The sequence below is a fragment of the Camelus dromedarius genome, chromosome 7, assembly GCF_036321535.1.
Source record: "Camelus dromedarius isolate mCamDro1 chromosome 7, mCamDro1.pat, whole genome shotgun sequence".
In the NCBI taxonomy this organism is placed as follows: domain Eukaryota; kingdom Metazoa; phylum Chordata; class Mammalia; order Artiodactyla; family Camelidae; genus Camelus; species Camelus dromedarius.
Genome location: NC_087442.1, coordinates 22,402,249 through 22,426,099, shown reverse-complemented (window position 1 = coordinate 22,426,099; position 23,851 = coordinate 22,402,249). Strand labels below are relative to the sequence as shown.

The window sequence follows — 23,851 nt, the reverse complement described above, 5'->3', positions numbered from 1 at the left end:
ATCTAACTGGTCTCCTTCCCCCAGTGTCATGCCTTGCCAGTGTTACGCTACAGCCTAAATAATCTTGCTGAAATGGAAATCCGATTATGTCACTGATCTGCTTAAAACCTTTTAGTGCCTGTCCATTGCCTTTCAAAACAAGTTTTAACTGCCTGGTGAGGCATATAAAATCTTATGTGACCTGTCCTTTTCCTAATTTCTCTATCATTTTCTCTCTTACTGTTATCCCACCCTACTCTCTACCACAGCCATATCGTACTTGTTCAGTTCTTCAAACTGCCATCCTCTCTTGTCTGCAAGCCTCTGTGCTTCCCTCTATTTGACATACTAACCCTACTGATCACTTCCTTGTCCTGTCTAAATGCTGCTGATGTTTTAGTCTTGACTTAAATGACATCACTCTTCTCCCCTACACTGCATGTGGTCTCCCTGATCGTGTTCCCACTCACCAACCACAACATACTTCACTGCAGGGATGTGACTTGGTTATTCATCTTCTTAATTAAACTGCAAGCCCCATAAGGGCAAGGAGCATTTCTGTTTTGTTCGATAACATGCCCCTAACATCTAATAGTGCCTGACACAAAGAAGATAACAAATAAGCTGAATTTAATTCATCCAACAGGTATTTTAAGGCATTTATTCGTGCCAAATGACATCCTAGGTGCTAGGATACAGTAAACAATAAAGTTCATGTAGCCTGTGTTCTTTTGGGGAAAGAAAACCAATGGAAGCTTAATAAGTAAACATGTTTAAATGCAATGAATGAGCACATTCGTAACTGATACTTTAGATCATATTTTCCAGATTGCCTTTTCATGCTCTGTTACCTCAGTAGAGCTGGTATGGCTATATATAGTATGTTGCGCCATCCCATAGTATAAATGTGTTTTTTTTTTTTTTTAAATACAACACTACAGAGTCATGGCTTTTATAATAATGAAACCAAATATTCCAGTTAGATTTGACTGAAAGACACAGGGTGTGTGTGTTTAGAGAATTATATTCTCATTGCCATATTAGCAGTGCGGTCAGAAATTTTAAAGACAGGTAAACTACCGGAAGAGTAAATTTTATTCTTAAATTATAGTAAAGGTTCTTTCAATCTAACCATTTGTATTAAGCCTTTTCTTTAATTAAAACTGTCATTCCAACAATTAAAATATTAGTCAAATTTATGCCAAACTAAGCCCCATCATCATATCTACACGATTAGAATGAAGAGCAAAAGGGCTACTTGGCCATCATTTTTTGACCAATTAACTAATTTAACAAACACATAAAAGGAACGCTAAGCATATGCTAAGTCCTGGGGATACAGTCTCTGCCAACTAGAAGCTTACACACTAATCTCTTCATTTTTCTAACTACCATCTTACTCATAAAATATAAGCTCCTAAGGAGAAGGACTGAAGAAGTTTAGAATTATGTAAAGTTTTAACAAAGGCTACAAATAACCCAAAAATAAGACTCCCCAGAAGGTTTTCTCAACTAGCCTTAGTAAATTCTGAGCATCCTTCATTTGATGTCTCTTTTGCCCTAATGTATCCAATTCTTTGTTCAGCTGTATCGTTCTTTTTGTTTGGGTGTGTTCTTAAGAATCTAGTAAATCTCTTTTATTTTATTAAATCATTGTAGCCATGGAATGCCCTCATATCTGCATGGGTTTAAAGGACTCCCAAGGTAAAACTTCTTAGAAAATAAATATTCCTTTTGTATGTAAATAGTCAGCTCCTGTATTTATCTGTTTTGTACTCTTTTTGAGGGAGAAAGTGGATATCAAATTTTCTTAATATTGCACAATCTGTATACTTTCTCTTTTTTGTTTTGTTTTGTTTTGTTTTAATGAACTGGATTTCTCAACTGACGTTTAATAAGCATTGAGGGGAAGAACGTTTCTGTCCTGTTCTAATCCCTCCCTCATCCTCACTGGCTCAAGCCTTATTATGGGTTTTCAAATAATTGGCTCTCAAAAATGTTTAACTGTCACTTGTTTGCTTATTTTCCCTCGTCCATTTCTGAGTCCATCCACATAATGTTCCAGAGATCATGTTTATCATGTTATCCAGAGACACATGTGACGGCCAATCAATCAAGCTAATGTTGTAGTCCACTGTATATTTTTCAGGAAGAGATTTCTAGACTCTTAAATTCATCCTAACTCTATAGAATGGATGTTTTATGTTATTGCCTGAAAAATGTAAGAGTATGTACCCCTGAAGTTCCTGATGCTTCCACAATTCCAGCAGTATTATTGCTTCTCAGACCAAGAGCATTAATGTGACCCCCTTAGAAGTCAGGGAGCTTCACAAAGAGGATTGGCCACTGGGAAAACAAGCAGGCCACTATATCAGGAAAAAATGGTGGAAAAGGTCAGTTGCAACTCAGTGTCTGGCTGGGAAAGGCTTTCAGAGCAGGAAAGGATTAAGGAAAGAATTAAGTGTCAAATCAGATTTCAGCCCTACCATCACCTTCGGTCAGGTAGCTATTGGGCTCCAGACACCTCACTTAAGCCAAATGGGCCTCAACTTCCTTTACTGAAAAATGAAAGAATTCAGCAAGATGATCTCTGTGGATCTTTCCAATTCCTTCGCTCTGTGTGTGTTTATGACTGACAGGGTAGTTTTTTAAGTTTTCAGAATATTTTGGGATCCCGATATGGCAGGCTTTGCAGTCTACTTTGCAGATTGTGGAGATACAGGTGCATCTGTGTACATTTCTTTAAATTTAGTAATTAAGGTTCCAACTTTCAAATTTCCTAATGAGGAGACAAATACACACACACACACACACACACACACACACACTACTGTATCTTTATACCTTACTGATCTAAATACTTATTGAAGATAGTGTATATAACACAGGCTAGCAATTGTAAATTTTTTGGATTTGAAAATGTGAAGTCTTAGTTAGATGATCTTCTTTAACTTATCTTAAGTTTATCAGTAACCTTTAGCACAGTTGAGTATCTATTTTCTAACTAAACGTCAACTGCGTTGGCTGCCTCTACAAACTAACTCTAACACCTGCCTGTTACTCAAACTGTGGCCCAGAGCCCACATATGTCACATCACCTGGGACTGGTCAGAAATGCAGACCGCCTCATCCCAGACCTATGAAATCAGAATCCGTATGGCACCCAGGTGCTCAGGTGATTTATGTGCTCACTGGACTTCTGGAAGTGCTATGATACATTACGGCGCTTCCTGCACTGCTTTAAAATTGCTGTGTGTGGTGGGGAAGGGTTTCTATAAGGGAATGAACAAACAAGAAAACTAACTGTAATCTAGCAAAGTGAATTTCTACAATTCAGTGCCACTGGACTCAGAGTTATAGAAGCTTGTGGCTGAAAGAATCTCCATTTCTTTTTAATATAGTACTAGGTCTACTCTTATAAATGGAGGTAGGCAGTGAACTGGATGAAGAGCTTTATTCTGTTCAGGACCCACTCACAAATACTACATATACACTGAGAATACTAAAATATTAAATTTTTCTATATGATTAGGTAACAACCAATGTTATTTTTGCTTCCCTTTATAGCTGATGATTTTAAAATCCCATAATGCATTGCTGTCATACATAAAAAATCATAAAGAGAAAAAAACTACTTTTCAACTATGTGGTTAAAAACTCTGAAGTAAGTAAATCATAAAATAAGTTGGGGATATAAAATTCAAGTATAAGTTCAAATAAAATAGACGAGGATTCTCATTGCAATTCTAAGACTGTGTGATTTTTTAACCATTCTCTAAACTTCTCTAGGCTCCAGTTTCTTCATCTAGAAAACGAAAGAATGATCTTGATTTTACATGCCAGTTCTAAACTTCTGAAATCTAGTGTGTCTGAAATCAATGTCCATTTTCTCATCTCAGATGCATCTATTGAAATTCGGTATGAAATCTCAGAAGCGGCCTTAAACAGTCATTCTGAGATTTATGCTATTTTACTTGCTAAGAACAGGAGCATTTGGGCAAATGACCACCTTGTGGTGCTAATGTAAAGATATTGTCCCCAAAGACGTTTTCTCTGTGCAAGGAGAAAACGGGGATGGCAGAACGCATTTTACCTCAGTTTCCTTTCATTCTGAATCAACAAATCCAATTGTGTAAGCCATCCCCCTTGCTTACTACCCACTTCACTCATGTGGTCTCCCTGAATCCTGAATGAATGGGTGAAAGCTTCCACCTTTCATAGGTGCCCAAAACAGAAGATGGTGGAGGGATGGTTACATCTGAAAAGTTACCTAGTTACTCTGGCACCAGAAAGTGAACTGACAGGTCTTTCAGGAGTTAATTACTGAGCCTGCTTTTTGGTTCCCTGACAGAATTGCTTGTTTGTGGGAAGAAACATATATATGTATCGCTTTTTCCGTTACCACTATCTCTATCATCATAAATAAGAATCAACAGGCCATTTCAAGTAGCATATGTTCACCACCATTTAGCATCTGAGTGTCAGCCTTACACAAGTGAAGCAACAGTGCCCCAAACTACTGGTTGAAATTAAAACCCACCAGACAGGGAAAGGACTTCAAATTCAGTAAGACAGTGTATATGTCTGTGTGAGCAACTTGAAGGTAAGGATGATGTGTTCTTTGTATCTGTAGAACTCTCTAGCAAAAGGCAGGCTATCGAAATGAATAAACAAGTTAATGAAGAGTGAATGAATGAATGAATGAATGAATGAATTCAAAAGAAAGCTTTAAGATGCTCTATGGAACCGACTGGGTTTTGGGGGTTGGTCAGAGGATGTTGTTTTGATAAGGGCAAAGCTATTTACAATTCGCGATGGAGAAATGAAGGTTGAAACAGCGTGATACTGGAGGAAGACTGCTTTTGAGGAGCAGGTGCTCTGCACAAACTCAGATCCCTGCAATACTCACTCTCCAACCTCACTATGGAAGACAAGAGGTCAGCATGACGGGCATTACAAAAGTCAAGTGAGACCTCGAAAGACAAACTCTCCATGGCCAGTGAGGGTCTTGCGGGACAAAACAATGTCAGGTAAGAGACTGATGGGAGAAAAAGAAGGAGAAAGAAAAACTGAGGAGGTGAAGGGGAGCAGTGGAAGAGGAGTTCAGGCAGAGGCTTGAGTTGGGAGACAGGTGTGTGAAAAATGTGCAAAAACAAGGAGAAGCGACGAAGACCCACAATTCTCAAGGGAGGGTGTGGGTGTCTGAGCCAGGAGGAGCAGAAAGGCATTAACTCAGAGAAGACGAGGGAGCGAGAGGTCAGATAAATGTCTATAAAATAACACCCATCACCACCGATAACAAATATAAAAGAATCCTTTTTTTCTTCTTGAGAAAGACAAAGGGAATTTTAAGTAGGATTAAGTAGTAGTAGCTTTCAGAACTCAGCAGCTCTCCGAAGCAATAATACCGACATAAATAGCTAAGTGGATGGCAGGAATGGCTTCACTTTGGAATTCGGCCAGCATATCAAAGTTAACAGTAATATCACGTCTTTTTGAAAGCTTTCCTAAGATTCTAGGGGGGAAAATCATCTCAGAAAACTGTACCAAGGTAATTTTACGAAGTGGCTGCTCCTCACTGCTTGAAGACATCCTGTCTCCCGAAAATTGATAAGACAGAAGCTCCATCCTGCTGGGAAGCACTCTCTTATCCATGTAAATACATTGCCAGTATCGCCCCCAACAGAAGGAAGCAAATAATTAGGTTCACAGATTACCATCGGCTAATGTAAAATTTTACTCAAAACATAACCCACAAATGATGCTCTAAGTGCAGCAAAAAGGACCTTGTAGATATTCCACTTTCAGAGTTTTCTAACTTTTGGACTCACTGCGAATGTTTAAAATGTAAACCTTGTAAGGCCAAATTCTGAAACAGACACAAATGTATATATTCATTTCTGAATAAGATGGAACTGGGAAAACTGAAAATATAAAACGTGTTCAAATCCTGAACACCTCTAGTCATGAATAACCTGTGGATTCTTCCTCCTAAGTACACTAGGTACATTTCCTCTTTGTCCACTAACGGGTTCGTTCACCTTCTTTTCCTCCCTAAAACAGAGATGACCACTGGGTGTTGATGGCAATTGGGGGCACAAATATCTTCTCTCACCATCTGGAAACATTGATGTGTTTTCCAAAAAAAATAAGTTAGAACATTGCATTCTTTATTTATTTCCTACCCAGAGACAAGTTATTTCATTATTACCCACAATGGAATTTGCATGAAAATCTGTTTACTGACCCCATTCCCTAAGGGTGCATTTGCCCTAGCACTTGGAGTAAACACCATTTTCATTGCACTAGAAATAGTTCTAATTGGACAGACTGCTACAGTTTTAGCAACACCCAAATAAGTCAAAGGAATATGAAGCAGACATGCCATCAAGTCTGGATTCTATGACATTCCAGTTCCATATTTATGCCCGAAATATATATTCCATGTACACCATCTACGGACACTAAAAGGATATCTCTACACATCAACATTTCTTGAAAAACACGAGTTTAGAGAAACTGATTATTCTGAAAACAGTCTGTTTAAAGGTATACGATTAATTACTAATTTCCTACCAATTTTATCATATATATATATTTAAAATTTTTTAATAATTTTTTTAAGTTGAAGTATAGTCAGTTTACAATGTCATGTCAATTTCTGGTGTATACCATAATGTCTCAGTCATATATATATAAAGAACTGAGTTCATCCATTTCCTTAACTGGTAAATTTTCATGAATATGATCTAAACAACAATAGAATATGAATGTGTAGATGATCAAACAATTACACTCAGGATTCAAAACTAAGTACAGTGTAAAATATACATGAAAGAAAAACATATAAGGCGCCCTGGGTATAACCTTTCCTTTCAAATCCTTCTATAAAACTGGTTCCTCTTTATTTCCCATTATTCACTGACCCACCATGCTCAGTCTCCTCTTCCGGCTCCTCCCTGAGAGTCTTAGGTTGTCATCCCGCACTTCTGCTCTATTTCCTGAGGCAATGGCATCCCTGCCCTTGTCTTTAACTTCCAGGCCTCCATCTGCCACTCTCTAACCTGTTCTTTTAGTGCAGATCACGATGTGGGGGTCTCAGCCCTTATGCTGCCACCTGCTGGGCAGTTCCATGGGGTGATCTCAGGACCAAATTCAACATAGTCCCTGCAAACCTACCATTCGTTGTCTTCTCTGTTAAGTGCTTACATCACCATTTCCCTAGACCTAGCCGGGAGAGATTTAGCGTTCAGAACCTCCATCACTCACCACCACCCCACCTTCAGTGTCAGCGCCCACCAAGTACTGTGAATCCTACTTACTAGGATTTCTATACCCTGTGTTCCTCCCCGAACGAGCACGTGTCATTTAGGCTGTAAATGCCCATCGCCGGGGTCACCGGATGGACCCTGACTGAATTTTCTCTTCTCCTCCATGATCTCCAGTCCTCCCTACATTTCTGCCAGAGGAATCTTTTTGAAACAAGAATCTGAGCAATGCCGTAGATAAAAGCCTCAAGTAATTCTATCTTATAGGTAGGATAAAGGCCCCAATGCCTCAGCTCCGGAGCTTCTGGGAAGAACTCCAAGACCCTGCATGAGCTGGATGCAGCCTGTCTCTTTATCCTCTTCTGCCCTCACTCTCTCTCACTCACTGTCCTCACTCTCACTCACTCCAGCCTCCCTGACCTCTTTATTTCCATATCTTGAACCCAAGAGGCTTGCCCGGATCCTGCAATGGGCTGCCCTTCTGACTTCACATGGTCTCACTATTCAGGTTTGGTCTCAGATGTCACCTCCTTGGCAAAGTATCCAGACCAGAAAACCTACAGTGACTGCCTGCCTCCTGCCCAAGACGACCTGGTCACTCTCTTCACATTTACTCCGTTGTATTTCTCCGAGGCATGTCTCAGCATCTGAAAGTCTCTGTTTCTTTATACATTGACTTGTTTAGTGTCTGTCTACTCACACGTGAATGTAAGCCCTGTGGGCACGAACCTGGTCTTACTTCATTTACTCCAGCTCCCGCAAAGGGGCCTGGCCCACAGGAAGCGTGAAGTCAGATCCCTCCACAGGGTGGCCCTGATTTTCACATCCCCATCCTCGCTCCGTTTATATGGCTGCTGTAGGATTTATCATAGTACATCTTTTATTTGAACAGTTATTTCCAAAGGAAGTAAATAGAAGAAAGGGAGGACACATCAAAATGTGGGGGTTGGGGAGTAAGCAGGGGAAGAGTGTCTGATTATAAAATGCTCGTTCAGTGTAGAAGATTTATGCATCTTTGTTAAAAGTACTCCTAACTTTTTATGCTCTTTTCAACCATGTTGTACATATTTCATTTTCATGAGTTCATCTCTAATATATATATTTTTAAATTATAGACAAAAATGGGTTAAAAAGGGATGTTTATATTAACCTTGTATCTGTGACCTTGCAAAATGTATTACTTAGTTCTAAGTAACTTTTAAAATTCCATAGATGTTTCTACATACACAATCATGTTATCTGCAAATAAAAAGGTTCATTCTAGCATTCAAAAATGCACATTTAATATCACTATAATTTGTAAGCACAAGATACAGAAAGCAGAGCATCAAAAAACCACATCCGCTAGAACTATGCAAGATATGGGGGACATAGAATGAAATAGTTGAAAAACACTGGCAGACAGCAATTTGTTCTGATCTGTCATCCTCACTACATTTGAGTTCCTGGAGAGTAAAATCATGTCTTCTTATTTGTCAATATCCCACCAAACCTAATAAAGTACTTTGCCTAAAGTAGACAGTCAATAAATGTGTTTTTTTTTAAATAGAATTGAATACCCCAGTGTTGGGCACATGGCACCTGTTCAATGAATACTTGTTCATTGACTGTAAGTTTGTTTGAATGATCACTGTAAGCTCAGCCCTGCTGAGAAACTGCAACAAGAGATACGGAGTAGAAGATGCAATACAGTCAGCATTAACCACACGTAAACTTCATTTCTCAGGTAATGATAAAAATAAATGAGCCAAGGAAAACAATTAAGTGGCTACCTGTGCATTTCTTGATATGACTGTTCCTTTTTCCATGTGACCCCAATTTGCATCCAAAATTCTCCTCCCAGAATTCTGCGAACCATACATTTCTTCGATTATTGGCAAGAGTTCGGCTTCTAAAGTATCGATCAAACCCTATTTTAAAGAAGAAAAGCATGATCTTAATATTCTTTCAAAATCAACACCAAATACTGCCAGAACTTTTGAATAGATAATATACTATATTGTGATAATACATGAAAAAATATATATGTAACTAATGGGGGAGGGCCAATAGCCCAGAGATGAGGCTTCCCTTGTAGTAAAAGTCAAAGGGGGGATCAGTGGACAATAACTCCACCCCCACCATTCACCATTCAGGCACCTGGCTCTAGGGATGAGAATAGCAGGAAAGCTCACTGGGTGTCATCCTTGTAACTTCTCCCTCTCCTCTCCATCTCCCAGTGGCAGCAACCGGTGACCTCATGCTGAATATTCAGAACCAGCTCGGAGTTTTCTCATTCTCCTCTCCCTCATAGCATAGCCAACGTCTCAAGCCTCTGTGCTTCTACTCGCCTCAAGATTTATCTGTCCTACATGTTCCATTTTCAGCTAATTCAAGAAAGGAATCAGAACTAATGTCATCGTATAGGGTCATGGGTAATGGGCGAAAGTGCCAGCCTGCCTCAGATAACCACCCCATTGAAGGGAGGCCACCCGGAAAGAATGCCTTACTCCAAAGGATAACAGCAAAGGTCGGAATTTAAGTCACTGTCAAGATCATTGGAAAAGATATCTGGGAGACAGACTGCCTTTCAGGGATGCTCCACCTCTTGGCTGTTGCCTTTATTTATCCATAGAGCCAGTCCAGCATCAGGTCTTCCTTTGCTATAAAGCAAGCACTTTGCCATCCAACAATGCTATAATCATCATATATGCCCATGGAAATGTGCAAAACTAAAGGGTAACTGCTAACACCACTGAGATATCTAAGGCCAACTATAGTGCTCCTTCTTAAATAAAAATCTAATGGGTACTATTTTTTAATAAAAAATACAATATACTGGATTAAATAGTTACTGTCTTGACAATTCTGCCATCAACACTAAAAAATCTATCCAGAGTCATCAGTGATGGATGCATTTCATCATATGCTGGTACTTACGAAGAACTCAAAAGCCTTTGCTTTTGAGCTTAGTTTCACTTGGAATGAAACAAATTTTCTATGGTACATCCTTACCATCGATTGATGCTCTTTTGGGCAAAATTGTCACAGCCCCTTCTGCAATCTCCTCCTGCTGATAAACCGGTGCTATTTTGGATCCCCAACTATCTGAGCCGATCCAGAGAAAATGCCCACTTTGGTTTAATTTTTTCGCGGCTTCCAATATCCTCCTGTAGGAATAAAAAAGAAATAAAACATCCCACACTTATCAAGAAACTCTACACTTATGAATGTTACAAGACCCACTATATCAAGTCATACATACTCAGTAGGTCACCACTGGACAACTAGTCAATCATTCTGACTGCCTGAGTCGTATCACCTCCTGGAGGAAACAGAGTGGAGACTTTAACTCCAGCACCTGGTAAATTAGCCTTATCCTTAACCTCATTCACGTCATTCTGTCTGTCATCGTTATTTGTCTCATTTCTTTCAGTCTCCAGGTTTTACTCTATAAACATTTCAGGCTGAGAAGCTAGAAGGCTGCTGTCTCTCCACAGCAAAAGGCAGTCTGTAATTGAATGAGAGGGCTGCAATTCCTGTGAAATCTCACAAGACTTTACACTGAACATGAAATATGTTAGAAAAAAGATGTGGGCTGCAAATCTGATCCACATAAGGAAGAAAAGCAATTGGCACCTGATGTCATCTTCATTGGCAAACATGATCACTGCCCGAGCATTAGGTGTTTCTAGCAGGCGCTTGATAATTTTCTCAAATTCCCCAGGTCTTGGTTCACGTGGGATTTTCTGTGATTGAGCAATGCAAACACCACCTATTTAAAAAAAAGAAAGAAAACGATTCAGAAAGGATATTTATTTAACAAATTTAATGAGGTTAGCTACTTTATAAAAACACATGAATCAGGAAAGTATACTGTTTCTCAAAATAGCTATCATTCTCACCTATTAAAAGCAATCACATTTGTTTGCGTTATAATTTATGTACTAACTCAATGACATCAATGACTTAATCATTCATCACGGTTTTTTTGCCTCAATTATTTTTGTGGATGTCTATAAAAAAATAAAACCAAAGTGTACAAAATGTAGGACAAGAGAGAAGGAGCAGAAAGCAGGGTGGTTTTAATTCGTTTAACGTAAGTCCAAGGACAGGTGCCTGGATTAATAAAAGTTATGAGTATGTATTATAGGTGAGACCACCAATTAATGTCCTTTTGCTACTTTTATTTATAAGTAGATCTGCTTTAAAGTTAATTTCCTTTTTTTAGCTCATAGTATCACAGCAAGATTCTTATGCATCAAGATAATGTTATGAGACAAGTGGTGTTTAAGACTATTTGAGACACAAGCACGTTTCAAAGACGTACGCCCTCTGTTGATGGATGCCTCCACCATGAAAATCAAAATGGCACAAATGCCATCCCACTATCACAGCTAAAACAGAAATAACTCTTCTTCTGGCCTCTCCTTTTAAGGCAACGAGAAGCCAAAAAGAAAAGTTTGGAAACAATCTCTGCCCTCAGCCGATGGGCTGGGATAGGAGAATAAGAAAGAGATTTCCTCCACTGCAGTGGTGCAGAGGTAACCTATTCTAATACGCGAAGAATAAGCAATATTAGCAACAAGTTTAAATCGCATTATGGTTAAACAGGCTTCTTGAGTCACTTGAGAAGAAAATCACCATTTATTTACAGCATTGCCTTAACAGGCAAAGGCATTTTTACTTCCAAACAATTGACAATACGTTCAGTCACCCAAACATTACTGGGTGCCATTATATGCTATGCACTGGGCTGGTTACTGAGAATGCACAATCTAATCCGACAGTTAGCATCTAGTCTGGGAGAGAGGTATTCCAGTAAATTATCATGGAATATGTAATAAATTTTAGAATTAAGAGAATATGCCACACAATAGGAGCACAGAGGAAGGAGTAACTCAAGTGCTCAAGAGAGTTGAATTTTAAAGGGCAAATATACGTGGATGTCCACATAGGGACAAAAGTGGATACTTCTGGTAGAGGCCAAGCTATGGAAGAACCTTGCTTGATGTGGCTTATGGTAGAGACTGGCTGGGGTAGAGGTTGGAAAGAATGGGCAGAAGCAGCTTGAGAATGCCTTTGTTAGACATGCTAAATAATTTGGATTTTTATCTTGAACACAATGGGAACCCACTGAATATTCAGAAGCAGGAGAATTACACGATGAGTTGTATGCTTTAGGAAGAAAACCTCAGGTAGCCAAACAGAGAAGAACCATGTAATAGCCAGACAACTCGTGTGTTATGATCAGATTTAACTTATGTGATAATTTTTGTTTGTAAAAAGCTGAGTTAGGTTGGAATTTTACACAGTCTAAATCTATTTCATACTTTTTTTATTCCTTTACCTCACCTTTTATTTGTTAGACTGGTCAATCTGTATTTTCCTGGAAGAAGGGACTGCATAATTAATTTATTTCAGATGAGCAAATACTTACGAAGAATCAGCACTGCATAGCATTTTGCTGTTTGGTGCCTTATGGATATTTTATTAAATTGTAGAGTGCATGACTCCCAAGTGATTGGACTTGGAAGATTAGGATTTTTTTTCTTAGCCTTGAAACTCATTCACACTTTCTATCTTCACATCAGTCAAAAAAGCACACAGTTAATCCATTCATAAGCATTCATGGTCTACTACATTTCCAGAGCTACAGATATTCAAAGATTGCCTATCCTCAACAGTCTTATTATATAATCAGATGACAAGATGCACACATAAGAAAAGCCAGACAAGAATGTAAAATAATCCAATGTTATAAAACAGCAGCAAAAGATATATCAAAATGCAGTAATGAATACGTAGTCCCCCAAATCGTCCAATGACTTCATAGAAGAAGAGGCCATTACATACTGTTAGAGTTTGGTTAAAATACCCGTGAAATTTAATCAAAAATCCTGGCTTTATCAAAGCTATGTTTTCCTACAATACTCATTATCTATTGTTTCAATGTTTAAAGAGATCCTCTGACTTGATTTAGACTCCTGGGGTCGGGAGGAGGAGGGGGACTTGCCCTCCACCACAGAATATGTCTATTGCACCTGTTTTTTTCACACCTCACTCTGAAATAGCGCTGACTGTGCACAATTCAGAGGGCACTAACCTCCCTGTTCTGCAGGTGTGCCCAGTTCTGAAAGAAATAATTTTTAAACCTTGGCACTTAGGAAAAGAATGCTGTATGGAGGGATCTGGAATTGGCTGTTTTCTAGAATATCCTGTCTCACTTCCTTGCCTGTATAAGTATTTTCCTTTGATTATTCTGTGATAAAAGATCATGTGTTGAACCAAACATTTTACATACACTCTACAATACATGTGATCGCTCCTTGCCAGTTCCAGTCACTCTGTACCTCCCTAATCCTAGTAAAAGCACTCTAAGATCACCATATTTCTGATGAGGAAACTGAGAAACAGGGGTGTCAGCAGCTAGCAAGAGGTTGGAACCCAGGTTCAAAGCCAGATCCATCTGACTCCAAGACTAGAATTGTTCTCCTCACCTTGCTCATTCATAATGGGCTATATACCTATGCTTAATGGTTTAGTGGGTATCCATAATTGATGAATAAGATAAAGCAAATTTAAAGACTCATTTAAAAGAGCCAATGTGTCCTCCCTTATAAATCTAGTTGATAGCTACACAAATACAGTACTCCTATAGAACATAAAGAACTTAGTTAAAATACTTAGAACTTACGCAGATTATAGAACTGACCTAAACTTCAGTACATAACTATTGCATCCTCAAGAATTTTCAGTTGGCCCTGTAAACGCATGTCCTCATGAAAATTTTCCTGAGGTCTCCAGTCTTCCACTTCACCTTTCCACTGCAACAATCACAGTAATTGCACATTTTAAAAACTTTGTTACTCTTTATTCTGACCCTAGACTCTAAGCACCATGACTACTGAAGCTTGTCTTTCACATTTACCGCCACAGCCCCAATACCTGTCACTGTGCTTGGCCCATAGAGACTTCAACAAACATTTGTTGAATTAATAAATGCAATTATAATAGGCACTGCTGATATAAATAGAAATGAGACAGTTCTGCCGTCAAACACCTTTCAGTCAAGCAGGGAAACAAAAAGATGCATATAAATATGTTTTTTTAAAACTGTCACAAAAAAAGTTAAAACAATTTTGGAGCATCAAAATTCAGAGGATGTTTTCACTGAAATAGCCTCTTTATTAGTTATTTAGTTATTATCAGGGTGCAGTAAATTAGAATACCACCTTGGCCTTAGTTTGTTCATCTGTAGGGTGGCACAATAATTTGCTCTTATTGATGCAAGAGCAAATTTATAAACAATTCCATTCATAGCTTTTATTTCTTTACCTCATGAGTGAGTAGCCCAGTGTCTCAGGTCTGAGAAACAAAAGGCCCTTTTCATGTGTGTTGGTTTGCTCGTGCAGTAAGACGTGGGAGTGAAGAAGAAAACACATCTGGGTCAGAATATATGCAGGTGGTCCTGTGTGACCTTGAACAAGTCTCTCATCTCTCAGTGTCCTCATCTCTGTGACATGGTTCATAGCAACTGTTTCCCAGGGATGTTAAGAGAATCAAATTTAAAAGGGTAAAATGATAAAGTTCTACACAAATGTCGTACATTATAACCATCACTAATAATCATCATCCTCATAAACAGAAAAGCATCATCACCAGACTTGAGCTGAAGACGATTGTATTCAGACCTAAAACATGGGATTGTCAACAGGTCATATTCTTGAACCCTTTACCATTTTTTTGTATAGCATTTTAAATGTCCTAAATTCTGAGACGTGATATTTGCCCACTTGTCTATGCCAGTAAGTCAGATGACTAGATTTCACTTTTCACCTATTATTGGTCATCACAATGTGATCGGGCTGTTTCAACGGGAGAGAATGGAAAAAGTTACTTCCATTCTCTTCTGTGATCCCCTAATTCCCACTTTAAGAATTCCAAGTCTCCTTTCGGGGGAAGTTTATAAAGATTTTGAGGATCTGGGTTGAAAATTAGAATTTAATCCTTTAAAAGAATAATAGTATGGTAAAAAAAAAAACTATTAATCTATTAATGGTGCCAACTATTAAGAAGCAAAAGCTGTGGAAACAATCACATGTGCTGTTTTATTTAAACATTTGCCTACAGATTATTAAGAGGCTGGATTATAAAATGTTAAGACAATATTATGGCAGCCTTAGGAGTTTGAAATATTTGCCCTTGGCCTCCACCTGATGGAGGACCAGGGAAGGAAGCAGGACTGGGTAGAGGAGAAGTCCAGCTGGCTATGGCCAGTGACAAACTCCCAGAACCACATGGAGGCTAGCATGGCCTTCAGAGTTGCTCTATATTAGGTCAGCCCATTATACTTCCACATCCATCAGTCACTAGATGGGGGCCATCCTGGGAAGAGGGGGTGGGTACATTGGGCAAGACAGCTCTCTGCAGCCAGGCCATCCTTCAAGGACCTGGAGTGCAGCCCCACCACAAGGCAAGGGCAACAGTACCTTCAATGAATGGGAACCCAAAGGGGGACTCATCATATATAAGAACTGAGATTTATAGAGAACTGAAGTTACTGTATCTCCGAAATGATAGTACAAGCCAAACGATTAATAAAATGTCATTGTTTAATTTCAAAACTTCTCTTCAAAGAGGACTTACTGCACAAAGAAAGGCAACCTATACAAACAGTACAAAAGTGAAACTGCAGCCAGCTCAGATAAAAGAACTAGGATCCTAGAACTCCCTGTATTTCAACAGAGAAGCTTTGTTAAAGCAAAAAGGGAAAAAGATCGTGTTTTTGGTTGTTGCTTATTTTTAAGAACAAAATCTTTATCCATAATGTAGAAAGAGAAAAAGAAAAAACAAGAAACAATGTCACAATACCAACTTCCAACTGTGATGGAAGTTGAGGAGGATTAAATTATTAGAATAAAATTACTTACAAAGCTGTGTATAGAATATTGAATGTGATTTTCTTTAAATAACATGATTATTACCAGTGTCTCAAGTTGGTTCACAATTTCTGTCATGTTAAGTTTTAAATACGTCAGATCAAGCCTCTGGTTATATATAACTTGCTAGATCTGCATGACAGACTGGTTTTGATAAATACACAAATCAACAAAGTTACCATTTTATCAATTGTTAAGGCTATTGTTAAAAAAAAATGATTGGTCAAAATTATTGGCTGACCATAAGAAATTGCCTATAATCTACCCTAATAGGAATGTGATATAGTCAGTCAACTATTATATATTATTTCTTATGAATGCATCTTCAAATAATAGCAATGATCAAAACCAAATAACCAAGTGTTTTGTTTTGTTTTGTTGTTTTTCTTAAAGACAATAGAAATATGTTAACTCTTAAAAGTATCTGGATCTCAACTCCAATTCATTGAGAGTGAGGAGTTTCACCACCACCCCTGAGCAATTCTCCAGACATCAACCAGGTATCCTAAAATTCCACTCAATTCTGATACTATCCACCTGGAGATTGTCAGATTCCACAGTTTAAGGATCCAAGTCCTACAAGGCTGCCCCCGCCAACTTCAGATGTCAGTCGCAAGCTCAGGTTGTTACCTGGGCTTCTGACCTCAACTGGCTATAAATCAGAGGCTGCCAAAACACCCTCCTTGAGTTTGATTAATTTGCTAGCATGGTTCACAGAACTCAGAGAAACATTTCACTTACTAGATCACTGGTTTATCATAAAAGGATGTAACTCAGGAACAGTCCGATGAAAGAGATGCATAGGGCAAGAGGAAGGGGCTCAGAGCTTCTTTGCTTTCTCTGAATCTCCAAGTGTTCACAAACCCTAAGCTCTCCAAACCCTGTGCTTTGGTGCATAGGCAAGGTTGATTAAATCATTGGCCACGGGTGGCTGAACTAAATCTCCAGCCCCTCTCCCGTCTCTGCAGGTTGGGGGATGAGACTGAAAGTTCCAACCCTCTAATCCCTTGGGTGGTTTTCCTGATAACCAGCCCTAACTACAGGTTTTCCCAAGGTCACATTAAAATAACTAAGGATACTTTATCATTGTCATCACTGAGTAAATCCAAGGGTTTTAGGAGCTCTGTGCCAGAAACTGGATAAAAACCAAATATGTACTTCTTATTATATATCACAACGTCACAACTCGCTGCCCTAATTACCCTTGACATCATTTCTTTCCATCTTTCTGGAGACATAAATAATATAACAATTTGGCCTCATGTAATTGATCCTTTAGTGGTGGTTCAGTAAAATTTGTTCTAAGGTTTGAATAAGTGTAATCACACCTCTTGTAACAATATTTTCACCTCCTTATGTGGGTGTACCACTGGGACTTAGCAGAAAAGTGCACAACGTGATGAAAGTGTGTCTGTTCGTCAGCTTCAAGTGCGTTTTGTGAAAGAGAGGATTTATCTCCCACATCACAGTGAAGAAAAATTGTTATCTTTAACAACATGGATTAAAAGAGCAAAACTGCACTTAAATCTGTGCTCAGTCTCCCCACCCCTACCCCCACCAAACATGTTATGCTTTTTCCTCTATCCAATGTCATGTGCACCCTTAAAGGGACTCTGAAAAGCAATGAAATGAGGGAATAAAGCTCCTGGTACAGAGGGAGCATGAGCCTCATGCTATTCCTCGATATGTCCCCTGAAGAGTGGCAACAGGGACAATCCAGCATGGAAAGGACTGGCCCAGAGAGCCCCTCTCCTGCCTGTTTCTGTGTGTCCTCTCAAAGAGATGCTGATGCTCTGGAGACAGACTGGGCTGGGATAGGCTCATAGGGTCAGTCTCCATACATCCTAGGCTTTCTAACACGGCCACATCTCATCAAGGATCCAAGTGCATGCCCACAGGCACACAGTGGTATGATGGTTATGAATGTCGCCTCTGCGGCTAGACTTCCTGGCTCCAAATCCTGGCCCTTCTCTGATTAGCTATGTGATGCTGGGTAAGTTATGTGACTTCTCTGTGCCTCTGCACCCCAATCTGAAGACTGAGAGGATGCTAGTATCTGCCAGATGGGCTACTGTGAAGGGATTAAATAATTACTCAACAGATTAATTTTTTCCTCAGAAGACACATTAGTTGTAAATTGTTTAAAATCAAAATTGACAAACGCCAAACAGAAATGGTAACTCACTTTCACCGTGCAATATTTACCTATAACATTAATTCTAGACACCTCAAATTTCACTCCCCAGATGTACATAGAATAAAATCTCGTATTAGAGAGTCCAGCAATGGAGACGTGAACTACAGAAGGTTCTACATTAATTAGAAGGGAAACTCGTGGCCACCACTACTAGAAGTAAACTTCTAATGTGTTGCCTCTTCCCCATCCTAAAAATTGGAAATATCTAAGGAGGCATGAGTACAGTAGGTGGGGGAAATTCAGGAAAAGAAAGAAATCCAAAAAAGCAGAAGAAAGGGAAGAAGGAGGAGACAGGGTGGGGGAGGAAACCAGGAAAGGGAGAGAGTGAGACAGAAATGACACCACATGATTGAGGGAAGAAAAAGAAGAGGAAAGAGGAGAACCAGAAGGCAGACCATCCAGACCAGAAGTATGTTCAGAGCTGGGCCAAAAATAGGTTCTCTGTAAAGTCAAAACAGCAAACGTGGAGTTAGGAACATTTCGAGAAGGAGCTCTTGACTAAATTTTTTAAAGTTTTACTAATGTGTTGTGTGCATTTGTATTTATGTGGATTATTTTCTCAGTACTATTTTTAGAATGTTTTCGGATTTTTATTTTGTTTTGTCTGTTTTTGCCATTTCCAAGTCGATTCCCAGATACTGGCGCCAACAATAGGACAGGAAGGTGACGAAAGATGAAACTAACTCCCTGTAAATGCTCAAATGCCCAATATGAACAAACTCTCTAAGAAAAGAGAAATCTCATATTTTCCAGCCCATTGCCTAGAAAAATCATCATGCCAATGACCACTGGAATCAAAGTGAGCACTCTTTAAGTTTCTTACCCATTCTGGACTAGGAAAAAGATAGTATTGAACTTTGCATTAAGCTCATGACAGTTACAGATTAAAAATTAGTAATTCAGTTACAGATGAGGAATGCATCACAAAATCATGCCAATTAAATTAGTGAGAGGGGAGAGTGGACAGTTGTGGCATCCACTCTTCTTCAATCATTCAACAAATACTTATTGAGCACCTATTACATGTCAGATACTTTTTAGATCCAGAGCCTACAGCAGTGAATAGTATAGAGTAGGTCCCTGACTTCATAGAGCTCACATCTCAGTGAGCTCTGTGGGTCTTGTGAACCCTGATACCTGCAAGCATTCGTCTGACATGGGATGAATAAGTGAATGGACAAGAGGTTCCTATTTCACGATATGGTGGAATGATCTAATAAAGAGACAATAAGCATATCTACATATGAAATATACCTTCATTCAAGAAAAGGAAAAGCATCTCGGCATCTAAGCTATTATATATGTATATAACATACAGTCATTTCCAAATACCTTTAGCAAATAGGACACTCTCAACAGTATTTCAACAGCTGCTATCAGAGCTTGAAAACTAAACATTCTTCTACTCAAGGCTCAATACCTTAGCCTACTTACCAGCATTACCTGAATTCTGCTGTACATCGACTTTCAATCAGTGATCTTTACTCAAAGCAGCATTTTAACAGATACTCAAGGGGGACCAACATTCTTGATTTAAAGAAGAAGGAACTAACAACTAAAAGACCATTATTATTTTATCTGAATAACTTCAGAGCAAGAGTTGTGTCACAACCAATGTACAACAGGAACTAAGCTAAGAAGTGGACTTCAGAGAACAAAAATAAAGCACCAAAAGCACTTAAAACAGTCTTTCAAGCAAATGCAAGTACTTGTGTTTCTCTAGATAGTGCAAGATAATTTTCCACAGCAGGATTTGATCTACGTGTTCGAGATATATGAAGGTTAAAAATATAGATACATATTTAACTTCTTGGATTCAAATAGTACTAAGAAGAAAGGAGTGAATTGATATGTTTTTAATAGCAAACCATCCTACATTTTAGTTATTTAAAGGATTCTTTTAAAAAGAACTTTTAACAGCTTTATTGAAGTATAATTGATATACCGGAAAAAAAAACTGCATGTGTTTTATGTATACAGTTTGGTGAGTCTGGACATATGCATACATCTAAGATATAATCATCACACTCAAGATAGCAAACATATCCATCATTTCCAAGTTTCTGTGTGTCCCGTGTCCTCTTTGTGTGTGTGTATGTGTGTGTGTGTGTGTGTGCGCGCGCGCATATGCATGTGTGGTAAGAACACTTAACACGAGATCAACCCTCTTAAAATTTTAAGTGCATTATACTGTGCTGTTAACTATAGGCACTACTTTGTTCAGCAGATCTCTAGACCTCATTCCTCTTGTACAGCTGAAACTTTACACCCACTGAACAACTTCCCACTTCCTCTTCCTCCCAGTCCTTGGCAACCACCATTGTCTCTATTTCGATGGTTTGACTGCTTTAGACCCCTCATATAAGGAAAACCAGACAGCATTTGTCCTCCTGAGACTGGCTTATTTTATTCAGCATAATGTCCTCCAGGTTAGTCCATGTTATTGCAAATAGTAGGATTTCCTTCTTTGTTAAGACTGAATAATATTCCATTTCAAGGATATTCCACATTTTCTTTATCCATGTCAATGGCCCTGTGGGTTGTTTCCATATCCTGGCTATTGTAATGCTGCAAAGAATATAGGAGTGCAGGTATCTCTTGGAGATCCTGATTTCATTTCTTTTGTATAAAAACCCAGCAGTGAGAATGTTGGGTTATGTGGCAGCTCCATTTTTTTATGTTTTTTGAGGAACCTCTACCATTTTCCATAATGGTTGTATCATTTTGCATTCCAACTAACAAGGGTTCCATTTTCTCCACATCCTTCCTTGCCAACACTTGCTATATTTTGTTCTTTGTGTGCTTGTTTGTTTGATAATTGCCGTCCTAACGTGTGAAGTGGTACCTCATTGTAGTCTTGATTTGCATTTCTCCGATGGTTCGCCATGTTGAGTCCCTTTTCATATACATAATGGCCACTTGTATGTTTTCCTGGGAGAAATATCTATTTAAGACCTTTGGCCATTTCTAAATTGGGTTATTTGGGATTTGTTATTGCACTGCAGGAGTTTAAGAACTTCTGTTAAAATAAATTTTAGATTAGCTTTTAATCAAAATAGAGGACAATTAGTAACTTGAGATATGAGACTCCCCATACACAAAAGAAATGAACCCTATTACCTTTTCCTTAACTAAAAATCAATTTTAGAACAAATGGAAAATACTAATAACAATGGCATATTAAATACTAGTTCACCATGCTTTCATATCTAATCTCTCCCTCATAATATCCCACTGCTATTGAATAAGTAAGCTAAACATCATGAACTAATGTTTATGTTGAGGAAACTGTCCCCAGGATCACACAGGTAGGAAGGAATCAAGTGCAGACCTCATGACCCCAATTCTAACAGCCAAGTAGACTCATTATACTTTGCTATTATCTCATAATTGTCTCCTTGGTCATTAAATCTCTTCCATATACATAATTAAACTGCATCAGCAGGTAAGGTAGTATAATTAAAACATGAACTCCAAAGGTATACATCATCAGAGCTGAATAATTTAGGAAAATGGGTTTTGGTCTGGTTTAGGTTGGACAGAGATTTCATTCATTAATATCCTCTCAAAAGGATATCCTGCAGGGTTCCTCTCCCCATGAACCCAGGCATGCCCACCATCACTCACAGAGCACTGATTGAGTGCTTACTACACGCCGAGTGCTCTGATGGAATCTGGAGATACAAAAATGAAGAAGACACTGTCCCTGGTCTTGAGGCACTCACAGTAAATAACACAACGTGTAAACAATATCACAATTTGATGTGAGAAATGCTACAATGCAGAGTAGCCTAAGGATATGGGACCAAGAGAACAGAGTCTAGTAACTATGAATAAGATTCACCAGCTCCTGCCAGTGACTATAGGAATATGTAGTCAAAGAAGCGTAAAAAGTAGCTCTATGTTACACTCGTACACACCGGGATCAGCAAGTCAAAAAACATTTCAGAAGTGAGTTTATGATTGACTTAGCCAGCCAGAAGCCAGCAAGATTTATTTCTAATGGATACTACCAGTCAGCAGACGTGTCTGGCATGTCCTGTGAAAATGTGATGATCATTAATAATTTAAATATGATGTAATAAACACCCTGCACTTATGTACAAAGAGGGACTTAACTTTACCATTCCACAATAAGAAACAGACAACTCACCTTGGGGTGGAAGGAACACAGAGAAAAACAATGTGAATTCCTATTAAAATGGCCACTTGAAGGGGAAATAACAAAGCATCAATTCTAAGAACCAAGGATTTGAGTTGGATTCAATACACTTTAATCACAACTAATCAAATAGTTTATACATGATTTTATTTATTTCAATGTTTAAACAAGTCAGGGCTTGTGAGATTAGTTTTTTTTTAATTATTCCTATTATTGCAAACTGTGAATGTACAAGCTAGGACAAAACTGCATCATTTAGGGATTCACCATCAAACACCATTTCACTGAAACCAAGAAATGTCTATATCCGCAGTATTATAGGAAATAGAGCAGGTGTGCGCATTAAATTATATTGTTTATCTAAGGGGGTTCTTAGAAAAGAACAACAAGCTTTCAATAATTCCAACATCATCCAAGCACAAAAATGAAAACTGATCAGAACTGCAAATGACAAAAGGATAACCATTTGTCACCTCAAATATTTCTGTGATATAACATCTACAATTTCCATTCATGCAGTGACTCCCAGATAAAACACATTCTCTTTACAAATGCATTAGGTCTTAACCATACACTATATAGTATGTGAATATCTATAAAATAAAAAGCAGTTTGGCTTGTGGAAAAAAAAGTCCTGAAATACGAATAGTATGCCAGAAGCACTGGTTCTATCATTAAAACAATAAGTTTACTCATGACATGATATAATTTCCTCATTCCTACATTGGATCATGTTTCCTCTGTATGACCCTGGACAGACACTTAACCTCTTTGCTACCAGTTTCCTCATTTATAAAAAGAAGGGTGCTTGACAGGATGATCTCAGGATCCCTTTGAATTTCAACATTTTGTGTTTCTATGAATATACTGCGTATACTGCCTGCCATGAGTCCTGTGAATTATGTAAGTTCTAATACGGGAATAGAAAGAACACCATGTAAAATACAACAGATCACTTTTTTAAAAGCCTACAAGAGGAGAACCAGAAGAGACATAAGAAAACTTGATCACTTCAAAATTATGAAGCCTGGCTTTCACGAGTCAGAGCGTGACTGGGTAACCTAAAAACTAATTTTTACAAGAGTATGAGTCTCAGTCAGGTGCCTGGGGTCTGGAGACAAGTTTGTTGAAGCACGCTCATTCCTTCTCAGTTCAATGAAAAGGAATAGGGGGATCGGCATAGTCACAAGGAAGAAGGCGGAGACATCTCCATGCTGACTTGTCCACTCATAGCTCTCATTTCACTCTTCAATACTAGCCTCCCTTCTCCTCTCATCTTTTAATTTCCTTCTCTTACTTCCTTATCCCACTCCACTTTCATTTT

The 23,851-nt window shown here is 38.6% G+C and overlaps 1 protein-coding gene across 3 annotated transcripts in view; it reads right to left on the bottom strand.

Moving 5' to 3' along the window:
* The window catches only part of GRM8 (glutamate metabotropic receptor 8), a 676,464-nt gene that overhangs the window by 360,964 nt on the left and 291,649 nt on the right, over nucleotides 1-23,851 (bottom strand). For all 3 annotated transcript variants that reach the window (XM_031455300.2, XM_064487381.1, XM_064487382.1), the window contains exons 4-6: nucleotides 10,866-11,001; nucleotides 10,242-10,396; nucleotides 9,020-9,157 (exon numbers count right to left, since the gene is read on the bottom strand). In XM_031455300.2, the coding sequence (XP_031311160.1) occupies nucleotides 9,020-9,157; nucleotides 10,242-10,396; nucleotides 10,866-11,001 (429 nt within the window). The remainder of the gene's footprint in view (nucleotides 1-9,019; nucleotides 9,158-10,241; nucleotides 10,397-10,865; nucleotides 11,002-23,851) is intronic.